The sequence below is a fragment of the Phyllostomus discolor genome, chromosome 3, assembly GCF_004126475.2.
Source record: "Phyllostomus discolor isolate MPI-MPIP mPhyDis1 chromosome 3, mPhyDis1.pri.v3, whole genome shotgun sequence".
Taxonomy (NCBI): domain Eukaryota; kingdom Metazoa; phylum Chordata; class Mammalia; order Chiroptera; family Phyllostomidae; genus Phyllostomus; species Phyllostomus discolor.
The window spans coordinates 167,587,789-167,606,387 of record NC_040905.2 but is presented as its reverse complement, the minus strand read 5'-3'; the positions used below and the strand labels follow the sequence as shown (position 1 = coordinate 167,606,387).

Sequence of the window (18,599 nt, the reverse complement as noted above, 5' to 3'; positions counted from 1 at the left end):
AAAAAATCAGAAGGCAGTTCTTACTGTAGAATACATATAGGAATGATACCCAACATGCCAGTGTTAAATTTTTATATTAGCATTTAAACATAAAGACAACATTAAAAATGTTTGCTGAGTAAATGGGAAGTCCCTAAATACTCGTACATCTCTGGATACCCAAAGTCTGCAATTTATCATCTAAGAAAATGCACTGCACAGCCTCCTTAAAAACCACTACCACTTAAGGATGAGAAGTGTCTTCATTTGACAAAAATATATGGAAGGTCGGTGAAAATTGTCACAGCCCAATCTATTTTTACTATACACACCTTGGAGTTCAATCTAGCAAACCATTATGCAGAGATAAGAATTAATAAATAATTTATGACAATTAAAAACTACATAAATATTTGTAAAATTCTGCCTTGGTCCTTGGAAGTTATCTACTCCAACCCCCTTATTTTTGAAATAAAGAAAAATGGAAGTCCAGCCAATTAACTAAGGTCAGAAGTCTAATTACTAACAGAGTGGTATCTTTTCTACCTCATAAATGCTTCCCATATAACATTAAAAACACACACATAGTTTTTATAGGTTTCTTTATAATCTTAAGCAATCTATGCCTCAATCTTATAGCCCTATATTAAATTTCTGGCCTGGCTAAGAAACTTGTATTGTTTTTTTTTAATATTGTTTTGATAATATTGCAATATTCACAATAACTTCAGAAAAATGTAAAGAATCATTTCAAGTTTCAAGAATATTTTACAGTAGGGTATCAACTGAACTCTCAAGACTTTCTTTTTAAAACAGGTTTCTATGTGAAATATATACCAAATGGTATATATGTACCTCATGTACTGTTTAAGAAATAAAACCACGTATTGGGTTGGCCAAAAAGTCTATTTAATTTTTTTCTATAAAACAAAAGATTCATGTTTCATTTTCACCAATAACTTTATTGATTTGGATATTTTGAGTATGTCAGCTACCTCCCGTGTAGTTTAATGTTGACTGTTCTCAATAGTGGCTTGATTTAATCAGTATAAACTTCAACTGGTCTACCCAACCATGGAGCATCATCCAGTGAGAAATCTCTAGCATGAAACTTCAGAAATCACTTCTTTTAAAAGACTTTATTTATTTATTTTTAGAGAGAGAGGAAGAGAGGGAGAAAGAGAGGGAGAAATATCAATGTGTACTTGCCCCTCACATGCCCCCTACTGGGCACCTGGCCAGCAACCCAAGCAAACGGAGAGGTCGCCAGTTTGATTCCAGTCAGGACACATGCCTGGGCTGTGGGCCTGGTCCCCAGTCAGGGGCAAGCAAGAGGCAACTGATCCAGGTATTGCTCCCACACTGCTGTTTCTCTTGCTGTCTTTCTCCCTCCCTTCCCCTCTCTCTAAAAGTAAATAAATAAATAAAACCTTTGAAAAATAACCTTTCTAGGTAAATCCCATTTACATCTTCAACTCATCTTAAATTATTTTTTGTTAAAGTGTAAGGATTGCACTCAATTTCTTGTTTTCCTGTCCGGACAGCCAACTGTCTCAGTACCATTTATTGATTCCCACCCCCCCACCCCCCAACATCTACAGTGTCACTTGTTGTAAATCAAGAGTATACTAATTATGGTTTTATATCTGGGCTTTTAATTCTGTCACATCGCACTGGTCTATTTTATATTTCTAGACCAAAAGCGTATGTCTTAAATTACTATAATTTCATATTAAGTCTTAATAAAGTTTGTTAATAAAATTTTATAATTTCTGCATATAGTCCATACATGTCTTGTTTACTTACTGCTCTGTAACTTGTACTTTTGTTGCTATTGTAAATGGTACCTATTTTTATTATATTTTTCTGTTCACTGTTAGTGTACTTTTGCAACTGACTTTTGCTATATAATCTTGTTTCTAGCAATCCTGAGAAATTCCATATTAATGCTCAGGAAGCTTATCTAGAGTTTTGTGTGTGTGTGTGTGTGTGTGTGTGTGTGGTTTTTACGCAGACACTCATATGACCTGTGAATGACTTTCCTGTGAGTGACCAGTTTTCTGTCTTTCCAACTTGTATCTTTTGTCAGTCTTCTAGTACAACGTTGAATAGCCATGATAGTAGGTGACCTCGGCTTATTCCCGAATTTGCTACGCATTTTCATAGATATCTTTTATAAAATTAAGATCCCATCAATTCTTAATTTGCTATGAGTTTTTAAATCATAAATTACTGTGAATTTAATAATATTTTATCTATTGAGATGACCATGCAGTTCTTTAAAAGTTTTTCTAATGTTCAATCATTCTCCCATGCCTTAAATAAATTCAATTTGATCATGATGTATTATGCATTTTATGTACTAAATTCAGCAGGCTGTTTCTTTTTTCCTTCTTTCTTTTTTTTTAGAATTTTGCTTCTATATTCATGAATGAGACAGGTTTGTAATTTTCTCACTCTTTGACCAATTTTGGTACCTACAGTCATATTTTCTATGTAAAATAAGTAATTATTGTGGTTGAACTAATCCATAATTGTCTAGAGTTCTGAGAAAAATGTTAACACCTGACTTATTTTTTTTGTTTGAGTCAGTTTTGATAATTTCTATAGTTGTAGAAACCTATATATTCATTTTTTTAATTTAAAATTTATTGGCATAAAGTGGTTCATAATATTCTCTTATAATCTTTTTCTAAATTTTACTTATTTATTTATTTTTAGAGAGAGGAAAAGGGAGGGAGAGAGGGGAAGAAATATCAATCAGTCGCCTCTTGTAAGTCACTCAACTGGGAACTGAACCTGGGCATGTGCCCTGACCAGGAACTGAACCAGCAACCTTTCACTCTGTGAGACAACACCCAACCAACTGCGCCACAGCAGTCAGGGCACTTAAAATCCTTTAAAATTTAATGTGTCAGTGGTAACCACCAGGGCAGTTCATGAATATTCTGCTTCTCTGTCAAGCCCATGGCAGATTTGTATTTACACATTTTCTTTGATGCAAGGTGTGTCCTTTTGTCTTGCTTTGCTGCCATTTGAGTGAAACAAAGATGTATCACTTCTTATAGGATATGTTACCAGCCAATTCCCTTCCCCAATGTGACAATCATGGAAGTTTGTATTGAAATGACTCCATTAGCCTAAGTACCTAAGTCATGACAAAGGATCTACACTAAAATAAGTAGCAAGAGCAAGAATTAATCGTTTGTATTTTCAAACCACTTAAATTTGGGGGTGTTTGGATCACAAGGTAACATACCTTAACTGCTACCTTTTTCATTCCTTTATTTTTTGTTCTTTACCACCACCTACATTATCTTTTCAGAAGTTACTGATTTCATTAATCTTTTTGGAAGTAGTTTTTGTTTTGTGGGGCTTAGTATATCATTGTGAACTATTTTCTGCTCTTATTTTTTAATTCCCATTAAGATTTCTCCTTTGACCTGTGTATAACACAGAGGTATATTTTTTATTCCAAACAAATGGAATAAATTTAGCTATTTTTTTGTTATTATTTCTCTCTGTTAAGAGAGAATATGGTAACAATTCTCTGATATTTGCTTTACGGCTCAGTAGATGGTGTTTTTAATGTTCCATTTGTGCTTAAAAAGAATGTGTGCTCTCCAATTGTTGACCACAGTGTTTATAACCTTTCCATTAGTTCAAGCTTAATTGCTGATCTTATGTACAGAAATACCTCATTTTATTACACTTTGCAGATACTGATTTTTTTAATACACAAACTGAAGTTTTGTGGCTATCTTGCGCTGAGTGAGTCTATCAATGCCAAAAAGATGGTGACTCAATGAAAGCTCACATGGTTTGCACTGTTTAGCAATAAAGTATTTTTTAAGGTATGTACTTTTTTTTAGACATAATGCTACTGCACACTTACTATATATACCACCTTGTAGTATAAACATAACTTTTTTTTAAAGATTTTATTTATTTATTTTTAGAGAGGGAAGGGAGGGAAAGAAAGAGAGAGAGAGAGAGAGAGAGAGAAACATCAATGTGCGGTTACTGGGGGTCATGGCCTGCAACCCAGGCATGTACCCTGACTGGGGATCGAACCTGTGACACTTCGGTTCACAGCCCACGCTCAATCCACTGAGCTACGCCAGCCAGGGCTAAACATAACTTTTATATATGAACTGGGAAACCAAAAAATTAGTGCGACTTGCATTATTGTGATACTTGCTTTATTGTAGTGGTCTGCAACTAAACTTACAGTATTTCCAAGGTATGCCTGTATTCTTACAAATGTTTTCTCTAATTGATCTATTATTAGACCTCCTACTGTGTTTATTCATCAGTAATTTCTCATTAAGAGTTCTGCTGAAAAAAAGAGTTCTGCTGATTTTCCTTATGTTTTGCAGCTAGATTATGTGAATTCAAGTTGAGAACTGAACCCTTTATCAAAAGTACTTTTAAGTTGTTTGATTCTTTTTCAAATTTACCTAATCTTTTTGTTACTTATTTCTTTGTTACTCTTGCAAAGTTCTTTTATTTCCTTAAACTAAATATTCCTACTTTACACTATTTACAAGCTTTATAGTCTGATTGTATAGTCTGCTATTTTTGTTAGCTTTTATTTTTGGTGATTCATTTTGCCCTATGTTTTGAGATTTTTAGTTATGGACTCATGAATTTCTTAGGCTTTTTTATGTCTGAATTCTTTTGAGGACAGAATGAGGCTATTTTCCTTTAGAAGATTTGCATTTACTTCTGCCAATGCCCGGAGATATTACTAACTGAAACCACTCTAAACTAAAATTACCATTTATGATAGTTAGGCCATACAGGTAATATGAATTCGAGCCCCAAATATGTGTTAAGTCTTATGGTTAAGAATTCTTTGGAAGAGTTGCTTTTTTCCCCCATTGTATTCAGAGTTTACAATGAGATAAGTAAGTAACCCCACTGTCCCATTCTAAGATGTTGTTTTCTCTGCTGCATATAGTGCTTGGCTTTTTGTTTTATATTCTAGCCCTTTCCCACCACCTTCAGGGCCCCCTATCCCATGGAACCAATCCAAAGCCAGGCTTTTAGGTACAAGGTAAGCAAGTGCCCCTGAAAAAACAACTCCAGAGTTGCTTAAGTTTTCAGATCCACACTATTTTGTTTCTGTCATTGGTAAATTTACTTCACCTTTCCACAAGCCCAGCAATACATTAAAAAAAAAAAAAAACAACCCAACAACATTTTGGACTATCTAAGAACTTCAAGTGTCATATACTCGGAGAATTTCTCTCCATATAGATACAGCCCAAAATACTTCTAGAAATGGGAAGTTCACCCCACCTTCTCTTCCTTCCAACTTCATTCTTTATATTCAAGCACTATACTTCTGCTACATCAAAGGAACTGAAATGTAGAAATTGATTTCTCACTAAAAGCAAGTCACCACTTTGAAATTTTTAAAAAAGTACTTATGTTAACTCACCTTATCTGCCCGTCCCATGAAAGCAGGTTTGCCCGCTAATCCAAGGCAAATGGCACACACAATGCTGGATTTCCCTGTCCCATTAGCTCCAATAATCATATTCAAATGGGGTCCAGGACATACTTCACAGATATCGTATGTTCTGAATTAGAAAGAGGTAAAATTACTAAGCAGAGAAGAATAACATTTTCTTTACCAAAGCATTTTTCTTGCTTTACATTATCATTATCTACAGGCTAACTAAAATTCCTTTCAGAGCCAGCTCATCTTACAAATTTAATATTATTATAGGTTGTTAATAAACTAGAGGGGAAAAAATCAGTGGAAAAAACAAAAGAGCTAATCTAAAGAAAAATATAAAGAAATTAACAAAACAGAAAGACTCACAGATACAGAGAAAAAATGGATGATTGACAGGCTGAGGGTTGGGTGGTAGGCTGGGTAGAAAAGGTGAAGGGAATAAGAAGTACAATTGATACAATAGTTATAGAATAGCCATGGGGATGTAAAGTACAGCATAGAGAATATAGTCACTAATATTGTAATAACTATGTATGGTGCCAGGTGGGTACTGGAAATATCAGCGGGAACACTTGGTAAAGTATATGATTGTCTAACCACTATGCTGTACCCCTGAAACTAATGCAAAATAATCAGATGTAATTGAAAAATAAAATTAAAAACTAAATAAAATAAAAACACTAGAAAAATAAGATTTCAAATGCCTGTTTCAAGGATAAGTCTGTTGAATAAAACAAATTTGATATTATTTATTCCTTTTGAACAATTATAAGACATGAAAAATATATCAAAGCTACTATACAAATAAAATACATCTTTAAAAATTTTATGTAAGAGAAGCCATAGCTCATTTGAAGTCTGTAGATTTTTACATTTCATTTGTCTTAATTACAATACTTAATGGCAACTTCTCATAGTCTAATATTTGAAAGAATCCAAACAAATTGTTTTTACTCTAATTAGAAAACAGAAGATATACATCAACCCATTGGTTTCATTTTCTTATTAATTTAAAAATATTACATCCATTTCCTTTAATTTGTTGGCAGAAATTTACCCAGGAAGGCACAGTCCATATTCAAATAAAATTTATTCCCATGGAAGGAAACAGGAATGCATCACCACCAAGTAACAGTGCAATATTCCCTTGTGCCAGAAAGCTGCACGCTGTCTAGCACGCTACCTACAGCAACAGCATCTAATCCCTGGCAGTCGCCTGAGACAGCCATGGCGAAGTGTGAAGCAAACTCTGACTCACATCTTTCTTGCTTATCTTCGAATACCCTGAATTAAAACCCATAAAGAATGTCTTGTTCCCATGGGGTTTCAGTGAGCTATCAACTAATTCCCCAAAATAAATGTTTTAACTGCTACTAACCTACTAAATATAGGGTGTGGCAAAAGTAGGTTTACAGTTGTTCATATGGAAAATATACAATAATTAATAGATAGTAAAATAAACCATGTTTCACATACTCACAACTGTAAACCTACTTTTGCCACAGCTTGTAATTTAACCAAACACACTTCAACTCTAATACTCAAAAGAAATTAACAATTTTGAAATGCCAGGTGGTAATAAAGATAAAAACACGTGGTAAAGAAGTATTTTCTGGCAGGTTTCTACCCCACATCTCTGCACAACATCTATCTTTCAGAGGCTTTGTTCTGTTAGCAGCTGGATCTTGATAGAATCCTTTATAATGGTTAAAATAAAACTAGTTGGGGAATTTCACACATCTGGAAAATTACCTGACTTGGAACTTCTTAATCACAACACACAAGCCCCATTCTTTTAACAGTTGAATCTCCTTCTGTGAAATCTCTGTGCGACTGTCTTACTAAAATAGTGATACAACTAGTATTTAAGAAAACAATGAAAACAAAAAAAGCATAAGAATCTGCAGCCTATGCAATACACGTACATTATAAACAGGAAGAGCTCCCAAAAACAAAGCAAATCCTTTGTATTTAAAAAAAATTAACTGTTCTGACTCTTATGTTTATTGGGAAATTTTTTTTTGTGAGTTCCCTTTTGCCTAAGCTTCCCCTGAAACTGCTATTGTCAAAGGCCCACACTATATACTTTGCCTGGTATTTCAGGTATTCTCTGTGGCCTCGGGTAGTATCCATATATTGAAAGTCAGCCCAGGTGACCTACAAATTATATCACCACCTCAATAACTGTTTGGATGCCCCACAACAGTCGCCCCAAACTTAGCACATTCAAAACAAAACCCACTGTTCTCTTAGTGAATGGTACCATCATTCACCCCACAGCCCATATCAGAAACCTACGTAGTAGTTTTATATTAGCTTTTATTCTATCATCTCCTTAACCTCTGCATACAACACCCCTCCATCAACCACCAAATCATTTTCATAGACATGCAAATCTGAAGTCACTTGTCAAAAAAAATTTAAAAAGAAGAAAAAATAGGATCCTTCATAATTTAGCTTCCCCTTTTTCTACTTTCTACCTCCCTCCCCCTCTTCTCTAACTAGACTTCTAAATTCTACCTATGATGAATTTTTCAGTTTCTTGACTATTTTAGGCTTCCTTCCTTCCTCAGAGAAAGCCTTTGCACATGCTCTTCCTTTTGCCTAGAAATCTCTCCCTCCACTCCCAACCCTACTTAACTTGGTTCACTCATAGGGATCCTTCCTTCGACCATTCTTTCCCAGACCATTTCGGTTGCCTAAGCTTATCTCTCTTACTTCATTTCTAAAACTCAAGTCCTTTCACTATGAAAATAAAACCTCACTTAGCTCTGCATTTTCCAGCTCTGCAATTATCCTCTTCACATCCAAGTTTACTCCCTCACTCATTCTTTTATGAATGCAAAAGTTTTCTTCTTCCATGGCTTCATCAAAGGGTCAAAGATTTCCTAATTGCTAAACACAGTGGGCTCTTTTTTAGTCCTATTATCTGACTTCAACATAGCAGATATTTTTGAAACACTTTTTCCTAGCCTTCTTCTTTAATAAATACTCTCCCTTGGTTTTTCTCTTACCTCCCCCAACAGTCTCTTCTCAGCCTGTGAATTCCTCTTCTGCTCATCCTTTTGCTGGCATTCCTCCAGGATTCTGTACTTGGCCTTCTATTCCTCCTATCTATATTTCCTTTTGGGCAATCTGAACCATTTCTGCAACTTTGACACTTATATGTGTGATCCCCAAATCTCTTGGCTGTTCACATTTTTCTGTAAGCCTCAGACAGTTAAAATACTGCCTATGGAAGATCTGTTAGATGCCCCACAGGAAACTTCAAGTCACAGGATCCAAAAGGCATTTATTATTATTCTTTCCAAATTGCTCCCTCTTCTGAACAGCACCATATCTGACCAATTAGCTAACGCTGCACTTCTCCCTTACCCTCCTCATGCTTCACAATTAATCTGTAGCCAACTCCCATCAAATCTCTTTTCTCTCCGCTTCTACTCCCCAGTGCAACTTCTAGGTTCAAATCCTGATCACCCCTTGTCTTAGTATTGCAAAGGTCTTCTTATCTCCAATCTTGCACCCTTTCTAAATCATCCTTTACAATGCTTCCAGAGTAATCTAAATCACATGTCATTCCTTACTTAATATGCATCCTGGCTGTTTATAGAATGAAGCTGGAATTCCTTAACACAGTAAACACAGACCTCAACAGTTGCCTACCTCTTTGGTACCACCTATGTCCACCTCCTGTGGTCTAGCTTACTAAAATACTTGATGCTTCCTAAATATAACAAACTGCTGCAGGCAGCTCCTCCCGTCCACAGTCCTCTTCCCTTCTTTTAAGACTTTTATAACGTCCGTACAAAGAAAGCCCTTTCTCACAGTTGTGGAAGATATTAACCACTTCATCCTTTGTGTCCCAATGGCATCCTGATATATACATTATTATCGTTGGTAATTCATTGATGATCTTGCCTGATCGGGATTCAAACAGTAATTCAGCTACTAACAAGCTGTGTAAGTGTGGGCAAATGAACCTCTGTGAGCTTATCTAATCAAGAGATAATGCAGAGTTGTTGTGAAGAAAGAATGAAAGCATTGTATAAATAAAACACCTACTTCTATAAATGGCATTACAGGTGCTTGGAAAATAATATTGATGTTACTGCGATTGTTTCCCCTGCGCCACTCTGTTCAAGCTTAAAAAACATCATGATCAGCCCGGCTGGTTTGGCTCAGTGGTTTGAGCGCTAGGCTGCAAACCAGGGAGTCGCCGGTTCGATTCCCGGTTGGGGTACGTGCCTGGGTTTCGGGCCAGGTCCCCTGGTATGGGGCTTGAGAAAGGCAACCAAACATTGATGTTTCTCTCCCTCTCTTTCTCCCTCCCTTCCCCTCTGTCTAAAAATAAATAAAATAAGAAAACAAAACAAAACATCATGATCAAATGAACTGTAAGGTGCTATACTAACAGGTATTTGTGTTAAAACACATTGATTAGTACGATTATTAGCTGCCTGGAGGGAGAGAAAGGTAGGAACTAGGGAAAAAAAGTGGATTAGTAGGGGACAAGGGTCCGTTGAGAGGCCCAACAATTGACAGTAAAGATTAATTTTCTTGTACTTTGCAACCTCATTAGCACTCTGATTAAACTGTTGCTTCCTGGGAGTCCCTAAAGACCACAGTTTTGTGAATTACAGATTATGTCTTTCCTCGGTAGGCCGTGCTTCCAGCGGGCAGAAACCTAATCCCCACTACGTCCACTGCCCAGCAAATGACGCCTTGAAAAGACGCTGGTAGAACAAATTTTTAAAAATATCTTATCACACAAGACACATACCTAGCACACCGACACGTACAGCAATCTCCAAAGCCTACGAATAGATGTGCTGGTAATCCAGTCACAAATTCACTGCAAGATCCACAAGCTAGACACACACACACCCACGCGCGCACACAAGCCGCGCGCGCCCCCCAGCCTGTGGGCCCACTCGCCTTCCCCGCCGCCGTGCGGCCTCCGACCACTCACAGGAAGTTCTCCATCGCGATGCGGACGATAGACCCTTCCACAAAAGGTCCGGCCGACGGCAACGGCAGGGGCGGCGCCGAACTCCTACTACTCTTGCTCGGGACCTCCGACGATGGATCTTTCGGGTGAGCTCTCTTGGAGGCCAGGGGGCTTGGGGTCGAGGTCTTCCGGCTCGAAGTCGCCATCCTGGCTTCCCCTTCGCCCCGCAGCAGCTCCCGTTCTTACAGACCTGCCGACCCAGCGCCCTGACGTCCCGCTCCCGCGCGAACTGTTCTGCGCGCGACCCCACCTGAGAGCCCGCCCCGCGGCTGCGCAGTTCCGGCCCGGCGGCGTCAGCGGGTAGGCCCCGCCTTGGACCTAGGAGATCTGCGCGGAGGAGAGCGCGGGTGGAGGTGGGTGGGGGACCCAGCGGGATGCGGAGACCGGGCCTTCTTTTTCTGCACGTTCCTGAAATTTTCAGGTTTCTTTTTTTGGGGGGGGAGGGGGGATGTCAGTTTCATTTAGTGTTTTGAAAGCTCTTTTAGCGCTCCAAGGAAGCAGATCTGCGAAGGGACGAAAGGAGGCTTTTGCAGTGGGGCCTGGGTCGCTGGGGTGAGCTGAGGACCCGGGGCCGGGGGCACAAAGGCAGGCAGCGTGCAACCGGGTGTGTGGATTCCGCCAAAGTGCTAAGGGACTCGCAGGTCTTCGCTCTTACTCTTTTCAGTTTGCTTCTTGTTTGCTTTCAATCCGTCCCCCTTATCTAAAAAAAAGAAAGGAAACTCTTCGAAGTGATTCTATACCCAAATGTGTCTCTTAAAGCATTGTACTAAGTAAGTACGACGTGTGAAAAGAGACTACTCTTCGTTGATTCTTCCTATTTACTCTCCACCCTTTGGCTCCCCCATACCCTATCAAGACTTCATGCTCCTGAGGTTTGTTGTAATGCAGGAGCTCTGGCTTCATTTCGAGGGTGCTTCCACTTAAACCCGCTCACATTCGTCTAGTTAACCCCTTCAGTAAAGATGAAGGGCACCGCGAGTTCAGATTTTGAGCATTAACTCACTATGTCCCTTTGCTTGGCACCCTGCCAATAAACTTTAATTTCTGCACTGAAAAAAAAAAAAAGGAGCACTGAGGCAGGTCTACGTAGCTCTTCATTCTCTTAACTATTAAACGTCTAATCAGGCGGGGGCTGCTGCGGTAAAGGAGCCAATTAAGGTTTCTTGTCTCCTAGCTTGCTTTGTGGTATGGGAGACAGAAAAAGAACCAGTGAACCACCGAAGGAAGGATCATCTCAGGCTGTGATAGATGCAATAAACAAACTAAAACAATGAATTGGATGGGGGAGACGCGGAAGGCACGTCTGAGGAGATGATAAATGAGCGAAAAACCCTGAAGGAGTAGGAGGAGCCAAGTGCCTACGTCAATGAGCAAGAGTATTACAGGCAAGGACAAAGGCTCATATGTGACAAGTGGGATGTTTCAGGAACAAAGGCCTGTGTGGCTGCAGTAAACAAGACTGCACAGCACAGCCTTGCCCGTGGTGGCACAGCTGAATTTTATTTTAAAAGCATTGGGAAGCCACTGGGTGGTTTTAAGCAGGAGAGGAAGTTGATCCAACTAAAGTTTTAAAGTGACTTCTCTGGTTGCTGTTTGGAGGAAGTCAAGCATGGGAGTGGGGAGGCCATTTAAAAAGCTGTTGCAGTAGAACTATGCTCCTTCCCCACATCTCTGCTTTTTCCCACCAAAGGAAGTAGAATGAGGAAAAAGCATGTGAATTTTTCATGGCTACTAGAATTTTGTTTTGAAAAAGCAAATTAAAATAAAGAAGAATAATTTCAAAACTGTCAAGTGACAGAAGATAATAAAAATACTCAGTAGCTATAGGAGGGCACTGTATTGTTAGATAAGACAGAGTTCTCAGGGTCTGGGCAGTTTTTACTAAATGCTTTGGAGATTCGGCTGCAACCGGATGAGCTTGACCTGAAGTTTAGCCAACTGCAAGGAAGAAAACATGTAACTAACTAAATAGTGTTTATAAGCAATGGCTAAACCTCCTTTCTGGGAGACAGAGCTTTGCCTGACTCCCTTGTTGCAAATAAAACTGCCTGAGGACAACCACGTCTTGCTCTCTTTGAATTTGGTAGCCCTGTCAACCCTGCATTGCTAATACAAAAAAAAAAAGTACCTCATTTGGTACCCTTGCTTCAGAGCCATAGAAGAGTCAAATTCTTTGAAGAATTCCACACACTTTTGGGGGACTCTATCCTAATGGGAAAATAATACAGGCAGTGGTGATGAGAGATGAGGGAAGGGAACCAGTCTGATCATTTTTGTGCCATCATCATTTCAATAGCGAATTAATCAAATTGTGCTTATAAACTTGGAAGCTAAGAATGAGCCTCTGATCTTGTGATGACCCCACATGCACATACACTATGATTTCTTGTCTAAGAAGCCAGCCAGTCATACTCTACCATCATCTTTTAAAAAGGAAAAGTTTGTTTTTAATTACAAAAGCAATACATGCTAAATGAAGATACTTCAAGATACACAGAAACCAAACTCACAAAGAAAAAAATCTATTCATAATTCTTTTGCCCAGACTAATAACTGTTAAGATTTTGGTGTATTTTTTGATGTTTTACTTTCATATGTATAGTATGCTCTTTTCATTAAAAAAATGCAGCATGAATTATAGATACTATTATTTAATCCCCCTTTCTCACTGAATATATTATGAGTATCTTCCCATGTCATAAACATTTTTCTATGACATAATTTTAAGTAACTGTGTAGATGTACTATAATTGACTTAAATATTTTTTGTTGGCATTTGTATGACTGGAAGTTAGCATGAACCAAGGATACTCTGCAGACTATAATAGCTCAGTGCTAGCCTAACATTCTTAAAAAAAATTCATGCACTCATAAAAATATACAAATCTATCTTGCCACATCTAGATTCTTTAATTCCACTGATGACAACTGTCCTGCAAAGAGTGGTGGTTAAAGAGACTGAGGGATAAATTATTTAGAAAGATTATCAATTAACCAGAATATGTTAAGGAGTGAATGAGCCACAACATCTAGTCCTACACTTCTTAGGGTTCAAAGTTCAGTCATCAGCTGACTTCATCACCCCATCCTTGCTAATTAATAGGTATGGCAAAGTAATTGTATTTAACTTTCCACTGACCAAGGAGTGAGTAACCAGGGGCCATTTTGAGTGACGGCCTTTCATTCTGGAGGAACTTGAAAACCGATACAAACAAAATGCTGCCAGACAGGGGCAGGGTCAAGGACTATGCGTTTCACTTCACCATCAAAACACCATCTTCCGTGTTCTCTTCCTTGGCTTCACTTCAAGCCCTTGATAATGATGCCACAATACCAGGAAGGTGGGGCAAGATGGCATGGAATGGGACTGCACTGAGATTCCGGTTCTAACCAGAACCCTCACAGGTAAACGTGAATAATCTCTTCTGGTTTGCGTACCAAGTGAGAAAAAAAACATTACTTTTGCTTTGGGCAAATTCTGAAAGTGGGAAAGTGAACCCCTCATGGCTTGAGAGGAAAGAAGTCGCATGCTAAAACCTGAGTTTTTGGCACCCAGGAACGACCATTCTGCTCCCTCCACTTTCCTGTCATACACGTTTCTAACAGACCTAGTTAAAGAACTCATGGGGAAGATCTAGGCAGGGAAGAGAAGTTCTGAGGAGAATCAGCATCCTTCCCCAGGGGCACTAAAGCCCTATGGAACAAGCTTCTGCTGAAGCTAAGGATACTTATCTCTAAAGTTTTCAATTTTTTAACAGTTGTTTCTAAAATCATACAAGAGAGAATATCTGCTTTTTCTTACCACAGGCATATTAGTATTAGAGTTGGCTGTAGTAATAGCTATAATATTAGTAACAACACTTAATACCAACAGCATTAACCACACACCAGCTACTACTGTTTGAAGCACTTTTTTTCTATTTTTTAATTTTAATCATTGTTCAAGTACAGTTTGAAGTACTTTTTAATAACTTATTTTATATTCTGTATGAATGACTCTCAAATTTTCATCTCTTAGATACAAAAACCAACTGAAAGACTAAAAAAAAATTAGGAATTAATCTCAGATTTCAAGTGTTCTTTGTGATACGTCATGCTAACAAAGCCTAGAGCTAACTCTGTTTTCTTTCTTTTTACTTTAAAAAAATTTTTAAATATATTTTATTGATTATGCTATTACGGTTGTCCCATTCCCCCCCCCTACATTCACCTCCACCCTGCACACCCTCTCACACCCACATTCCCCTTTTAGTTCATGTCCATGTGTCATAAGTTCTTTAGCTTCCACATTTCCCATACTATTCTTACCCTCCCCCTTTCTATTTTCTACCTACCATCTATGCTACTTATTCTCTGTACCTTTTCCCCCTTTCTTCCTCCCACTCCCTTGTTGCTAACCCTCTATGTGATCTCCATTTCTGTGGTTCTGTTCCTGTTCTAGTTGTTTGCTTAGTTTGTTTTTGCTTTTGTTTTCGGTGTGGTTGTTAGTTATTGTGAGTTCGCAGTCATTTTACTATACATGTTTTTTATCTTCTTTTCTTAGACAAGTCCCTTTAACATTTCATAAAATAAGGGCTTGGTGATGATGAACTCCTTTAACTTGTCCTTATCTGAGAAGCACTTTATCTGCCCTTCCGTTCTAAATGAAAGCTTAGCTGGATAGCACAATCTTGGATATAGGTCCTTGCCTTTCATGACTTAGAATACTTCTTGCCAGCCCCTTCTTGCCTGTAAGGTCTCTTTTGAGAAATCAGCTGACATTCTGATGGGAACCCCTTTGTAGGTGACTGTCTTATTATCTCTTGCTGCTGCTAGGATTCTCTCCTTCGTTTTTACCTTGGCTAATGTAATTATGATGTGCCTTGGTGTGTTCCTCCTTGAGTCCAAATTCTTTGGGACTCTCTGAGATTCCTGGACTTCCTAGAAGTCTATTTCCTTTGCCAGATTGGGGAAATTCTCCTTTATTATTTGTTCAAATAACTTTTCCACTTGTTGCTCTTCCTCTTCCTCTTCCCCTTCCCGTACCCCTGTAATTCGGATGTTGGAATGTTTAAAGATGTCCTGGGGGTTCCTAAGCCTCTCTTCATTTTTTGGAATTCTTGTTTCTTCATTCTTTTCTGTTTGGCTCTTTCTTCCTTCTGGTCCACTCCATTGATTTGAGACCCAGTTTTCTTCCCATCACTACTGGTTCCCTGTACATTTTCCTTTATTTCACTCAGTGTAGCCTTCATTTTTCCATTTAATTTGCAGCCAAATTCAACCAATTCTGTGAGTACCCTGATCACCATTGCTTTGAACTGTGCATCTGATAGGTTTGCTATCTCTTTGTCGCTTAGTTGAATTTGCTCTGGAGGTTTGATCTGTTCTTCTGTTTGGGCCATTTTTTTTTTTTTTTTGTCTTGTACTACCTGTTATGTATGAGGGGAGGAGCCTTAGGTGTACACCAGGGTGGGCAACCCAGTTGCTGGGTTGTGATGCTGTATTTGGGGGCAGGGTCAGAGAGGGAACAATGGTGCTTGCTCTTCTCTGTGCCGGACTTCAGTCACCTCCCCCACTTCCCCCAAGCACACTGGGCCCTTCTGGTGCTGATTCCCATGTGGGTGGGCTTGTGTACATTCTAGGACCCTGTGGATCTCTCCAACAAACTCTTCTGTGAGGCTGGGAGTCTCTCCCTGCGCCTCAACTCCCACAGGTGTTTTCAGTTGGTGTTTTGAGGCTTTATTTCCCTGCACTGGGACCCTGGGTTGCGCAGTCTGTCTCACTCCCCAGTTTCACCTGGTTTATCTACGCATGAATTTGTGACCACCTGGTCAGCCAGCCCCGTGTACGCCTTGCTGGGTCTGCCCACTGCCACCCTGCACACCCAGGGTCCACAAGTCACTGCTTTTTTGTTTGCCAAGACCCCTCTCCACCCAGCCACCTGACTCCGCCCCTCCTACCGGTCTGGATGAATGTGTCTATTTTAACTCCTTGGTTGTCAGACTTCCATGCAGTTCAGTTTTCTGTCAGTTCTGGTTGTTTTTTTGTGTGTCTAAATTTTTGTTGTCCTTATTTTGGTTGTGTGAGGAGACACAGTGTGTCTACCTACACCTCCATCTTGGTCGGAAGTAACCCTGCTTTCATTTCTCTTAAGAATATAAAATGGGGGGGACAGTATGACATTGCTCCAGAAGGCATTTACCTTTAATTTCAGAAAGATCACAAACAGGTGCTGAAGTGCTATGTGCAATCTCTTCTGCAGGTCCTTGCAAAGTAAAGTGATAGTCCTTCTTGCCCAGGCTAGGGCAGGAGCACGTGGGAGGAGAGCAAGTGTTCCTTCTCACACCCTGTTACTTCCCAAAGGAAAGAAAGTTGGTAATTGTCAAACTGTGGAAAATCTGTTGCAATTAGCTACATGAATGATTAAATTCAGTACTGTGGTATCAGTCACCAAGAGTGACATTTCATCCCAGCATTTCAAGCTAGGGTGCTGCTGAACTCTCCCATAAACTTGTTGGTGTTACTATCCGACTTCCACAGCTTAGATTGGTAGCCGTAAAGCTCTTTTTTTAATCATCAAAATTGTGTTTTTGTTATTTGAAAAAGTTTGAAAATCCAAAAAGCAGAATCTAACAACCATTCATCTATGTATTTCTACAATCAAAAATTAACACTAACAATTTGCCTTGATTTCATCTACTTTTCTATAATCCACTTTTTAAAACTTTAAACATGAAATATTTGATTTGTCTTTAAAAATTAGAACAATGCAGATAAAATTAGTGGCATTTGGCATTTATTTTTTAATCTTATTCCTATACCCCTCATCTCCTAGATAACTGCTCTTTCACACTTGTTCATTGTGTGATGTCCTTTGAGGCCATTTTAATATTTCACATGCATTTTAACCAGAGAAAACATATAGTAATAATTTGAGTGTGGCTACATCACGTAAGTGTGTTACATAAACACATAGTGTATTACATGTTAATTATTAACATGAAAATATGATAATAGTTATACAAGTTGGTTTTTTATTCAAAAATATAATTTTGAGATATATCCATGTTGACTCATATAAATTTGGTTTCCTTTGAACTTTTCTAGGGCTTAGTATAAATATATCATACTTTATCCATAACCCTACTGATTTGACATATAGATTGCTTCCAGTTTTTCATTTTTACAAACATTGCTTCAGGAAACGTCCTTGGACATGTCTTTATGGATATGTGCTAGCATTTCTCTAGAATAGTTACCCAGAATTGGAATTGCTAGACCATTTATTACACTAATCGTAGCTTGTGGCCAATTTCTTAGTAACTGTGATTAATCAAAACAGAATTTCTATTACTCCCCCTGCCCTAAGCATTGGCTTACAAAATTAGGATAGTGATTATTTATTCAGAATGAGACAAAAAATCACAACTTTAGCACTATTGACATCTGGGGTAAGATAAAATTCTTTGTTGGGGGAAGAGGAGGCAGCTGTCCTCTGCATTGTAGGATGCTCAGAAGCATCCTTGCCCTCTGCCAACTAGATACCAGTAGCACGTCCCCAATTTTGACAACCAAAGATGTCTCCAGATATTGCTAGTGTCCCTTAAAGGGTGCAATTGCCCCAGTTGAGAACCACTGCTCTCATCCTACCCCCTCTTTCAGAGGACAGAAAAAAGAAAGAAGCCTTTCCAGCTCCTTTTATGACTTAACTGTGTCTAAATCCCCTAATTTCTAAGGAAATTAAAAGAAATGAAAAGTTTCTATCTTATTAATACACATGCAAATATCTACCACTGTTCAAAACAGTAAAATACTTCATGAACTAATTGGATTTTATTACAGGAATGCAAGGTTGATTAAATAACTAGCAAATTAAATCAAGTAATGTGATTCTTCTTATTAAAAGATTGCAGGAGAAAGATTGAAGTAGAAAAAATATTCAGTTATTTTCAACACATTTATGGTTAAAATTTCTAGAAAGAACAAGTAAAAGAAAACTTCCTTTAACCAATAAAAGTCAAGCCCAAAAATCTCCAGCAAACTCATATTCTTTCATTAAATACTTAGAAATAATCTCAAATTCTGGAACAAGTCAAGAATGGTAACATCACTATTTCTATTGAGCTCATATTGGGTATTTTAGTTTGCTAAATAAGGTATGAAAGA

At 38.4% G+C, this 18,599-nt stretch overlaps 1 protein-coding gene across 1 annotated transcript in view; it reads right to left on the bottom strand.

Moving 5' to 3' along the window:
• SMC5 (structural maintenance of chromosomes 5) overlaps positions 1-10,706 on the bottom strand; it is a 91,131-nt gene extending 80,425 nt beyond the window's left edge. Inside the window, 2 exon segments of the mRNA XM_028509163.2 lie at positions 5,426-5,567; positions 10,416-10,706. Coding sequence (XP_028364964.1) covers positions 5,426-5,567; positions 10,416-10,600 — 327 coding nt within the window. The 5' untranslated portion in view covers positions 10,601-10,706.
• Between the last annotated feature and the right edge of the window lie 7,893 nt (positions 10,707-18,599).